At 37.9% G+C, this 2,936-nt stretch overlaps 1 protein-coding gene across 1 annotated transcript in view; it reads right to left on the bottom strand.

Moving 5' to 3' along the window:
* Positions 1 to 1,883, bottom strand: part of ANK3 (ankyrin 3, node of Ranvier (ankyrin G)) — a gene marked incomplete at its 5' end in the record, with an annotated part of 150,173 nt that extends 148,290 nt beyond the window's left edge. Inside the window, 3 exons of the mRNA XM_010190949.1 lie at positions 760 to 858; positions 1,231 to 1,329; positions 1,782 to 1,883. Coding sequence (XP_010189251.1) covers positions 760 to 858; positions 1,231 to 1,329; positions 1,782 to 1,883 — 300 coding nt within the window. The remainder of the gene's footprint in view (positions 1 to 759; positions 859 to 1,230; positions 1,330 to 1,781) is intronic.
* Between the last annotated feature and the right edge of the window lie 1,053 nt (positions 1,884 to 2,936).

Here is a 2,936-nt window from a genome sequence, read left to right as displayed (position 1 = left end):
AGGAATGGAGCACGTGTGCAGGGACACCTCCTGTGGCACGGCCACCCAGCTTTCAGCTAGCTGTGGTTTATGCATTTTTGAGCCAGAGGTTCTCTCTTTAATTTTGCTGCTTTGCTCCTAACACCGGCACTATTTTCCCTAACTTAAAATTTTCTGTAATAGACTTAAATAGTCACTCAAAGGACTTGACCAAAATTAAAAGCTCTACATATGCTTGCAGTACTCTCCTTGCATGAGGAAAGGGGAGAAGCTCGATTAAGCCTGAGACACTGAATTATGTGAAACAGGATACCTCTAATTTGAGCAAGTTCTCTCCCACTCTCCTGTTCTATCAGTATCTCTTCTGACTCTGTAACAATTAGCAGCTCACAAGGCACTGAAGGGCAGATCTAAGAGAGAGCTAGAAGCATTTAAAGTTTTAATTGTATGTTGATTTAAAAGGTGGAAATTAAATCAGCACCACGCTCTCTAAAATGCCTGCTTCACTAATGAAATGGTAGCTTTGTCTTTAAACTTTGTCCTTGCACCTGTTGTGGGTGACCCATGTGGGCAGAACAGCCAAAAAAGAATAGGTTTTTTTTGTCATGTTAGAAGGTTGACATTCATCTTAGTGACTCTATCAAACCCTAATTTCAAAAGTCACCATTATTGCTATAAGATCTACCAAATATACTTACTAATACTACAGTTTATGAGGTGAGAAGGATTTTAATGTCAGGAAAGTTTTTGATAGTTCCAAATGGAGAAATATTACTTTACCTGAGACTGTGCATTGACATTGGCCCGATTTGTAACCAACACTTTGACTACTTCTGCTTGTCCAGCGAGGGATGCTATGTGCAATGCTGTGTTTCCTTTCTGAAATGAAAGTCAATAATATTTGAAAAGAGTACAAAACTGGAGCTTGAATATATGACACTACTATCAAGACCACATTACACTTTAAATTATAGTATTTCTTGCAATAAAACACTCGTACTGAGCACTTCTAATAGGTAAGTTATTCTAGAAGACATGGACAGAAATCAAGACAGGAATCTACAATTTGTTCAGTACATCTCTAGTAATCTGTGACCTTTACTATAATCTAAAAGGTTTCTATTACACAGTTACTGAGATCACTTCACCAGTGTAAAATGGGCAATTACTGCTGCAGTAATGTCTGTAATCAGTTGGCCAACACTTCGTGCCCATGCCATCAGTGTAAGAGAACTACTAGATAGGCCTAACCTTTGTCGCTGCATCCACACTGGCACCTCGCTGTATCAGTTCAGACACAACTTCTACGTGCCCTTCTTTGGAAGCAAGATGGAGAGCATTCAACCCATTCTGATTAAAAAACAGAAGGAGAAAAAAGAAGAGCAATGGAAAAGATTGGCAAAGGTTTTCCAGCATAGTGAACAACATATCAGGAGACAAATTATTATACCCCAGTATAAAAGAGGACTGCTTCCAACATCTATTCTTACGTAAACTTTACAAGAACTAGATTACAAGGAAAGAGTATGAATTAAGTCTCAAGTTCTGTGTGCTGTAGCATGATCTGATATAATACAAATGCAATGAAAGATAACGTTAAATAGCACAACATTCTCCAAGTAGAATTAAAATGATATCTTGGAAAGGTGCAAACCCAAAAGGTTTAATTGGATAAAATATGTAAATAAGGCTCAAAAAACCTACATGAGTTATCACTGACATGAAGTGCAAATACAAAGACATATTTGAGAAATAGTGAGAAAGGTATTTATCCAGCAAATTTGACAAAAATATTAATAAACCTGGTTTGAAATGTTGATGTCCACTCCACTTTTTAAGTAGTCGAGAGCCTTTTCTAAGTTGCCAGCTCGAGCAGCTCTTAGGTAACTTGCATTTGTGTCAGACTACAAGAAAAAAGGAAAAGTCTCATTAGAAATTACAGCACAGTATAAAAAAAATATTCCACTGGCAAAAAGTCACTAAAGATTCAACACATTGTACATACACAAAAAAGGTCCCAAACTGCTTCATCATATATAGGTCAAATTCTGCCTTCCCTGCTTATCCAGACTCCCTTGGCTGTAAACAGGCTGTCCGCCTGACTAGGCAGCACAAGATTTTACTTCATACATAAACGTGAATTAAGCAGCACTGTCTGACACACAAAGCTGGTAGCCAGGGACACATCTGGTACCCAGCATGGAGGATAAACATGGGAATGGTCAGGATAGGACTCCATGGAAACCACTCTGCTCTTTCCAAAAGTGCCACACCACCTTTAATGTCCAAGCTGAGCAGACCAGACCAGTGCTGTGAGATCTCACATGACAGATTTAAAAAAACAAAAATCCAAAATACTCAGCATTGAAGAACAAGACTGTCTGAATGAAAAACCATGGTTCCACAAATTAAAGCATTTTAAAATCTAATGTCTGATTACATTCTGTTTTATTTTCCTCATCCTCATTTTATGGCACCTTTTATTTACAATATCTGTCCACGTGCACTGAAGCAGCCAGAAATCCCTAGGTACAGTGCCATTCTTTAAACTGCATTTTACATTTTGTTAGATCTCGCTTTAAAGATAGCTGTGCAAATTTGCTTTGTGATGACTTCAGCTTGAATGTAAAGATGGCAGAAAGGATGGTTAAGTCATGAAAGAGATCACTGGAAGTAATACCCATCCCCAGAGGGTTTAAACAACAAGTTATGCAAATATCCACCAAGGATGGTTTAGATAATACTGATCCTGCCTTGGAGCAAGTGGAATGAACTGGGTTAGCTTTCAAGAGGAATAAATCGTATAATCTTTGATTTTATCTGTGCATCTTGGCCAGGCAACACCTTTTTTTGTGTCCTCTTCTCCACTGGTATAACACAAAGTGTATTTTCCTTTTCTCAATACCATTTCATGATAGGCTTACATCACTACAACTTTAAGTGTTTTATGTCTCTTA

The sequence above is a fragment of the Mesitornis unicolor genome, unplaced genomic scaffold, assembly GCF_000695765.1.
Source record: "Mesitornis unicolor isolate BGI_N332 unplaced genomic scaffold, ASM69576v1 scaffold2318, whole genome shotgun sequence".
NCBI lineage: Eukaryota > Metazoa > Chordata > Aves > Mesitornithiformes > Mesitornithidae > Mesitornis > Mesitornis unicolor.
The sequence above is the reverse complement of the archived record's forward strand: the minus strand, read 5'-3'. Positions and strand labels throughout refer to the sequence as shown.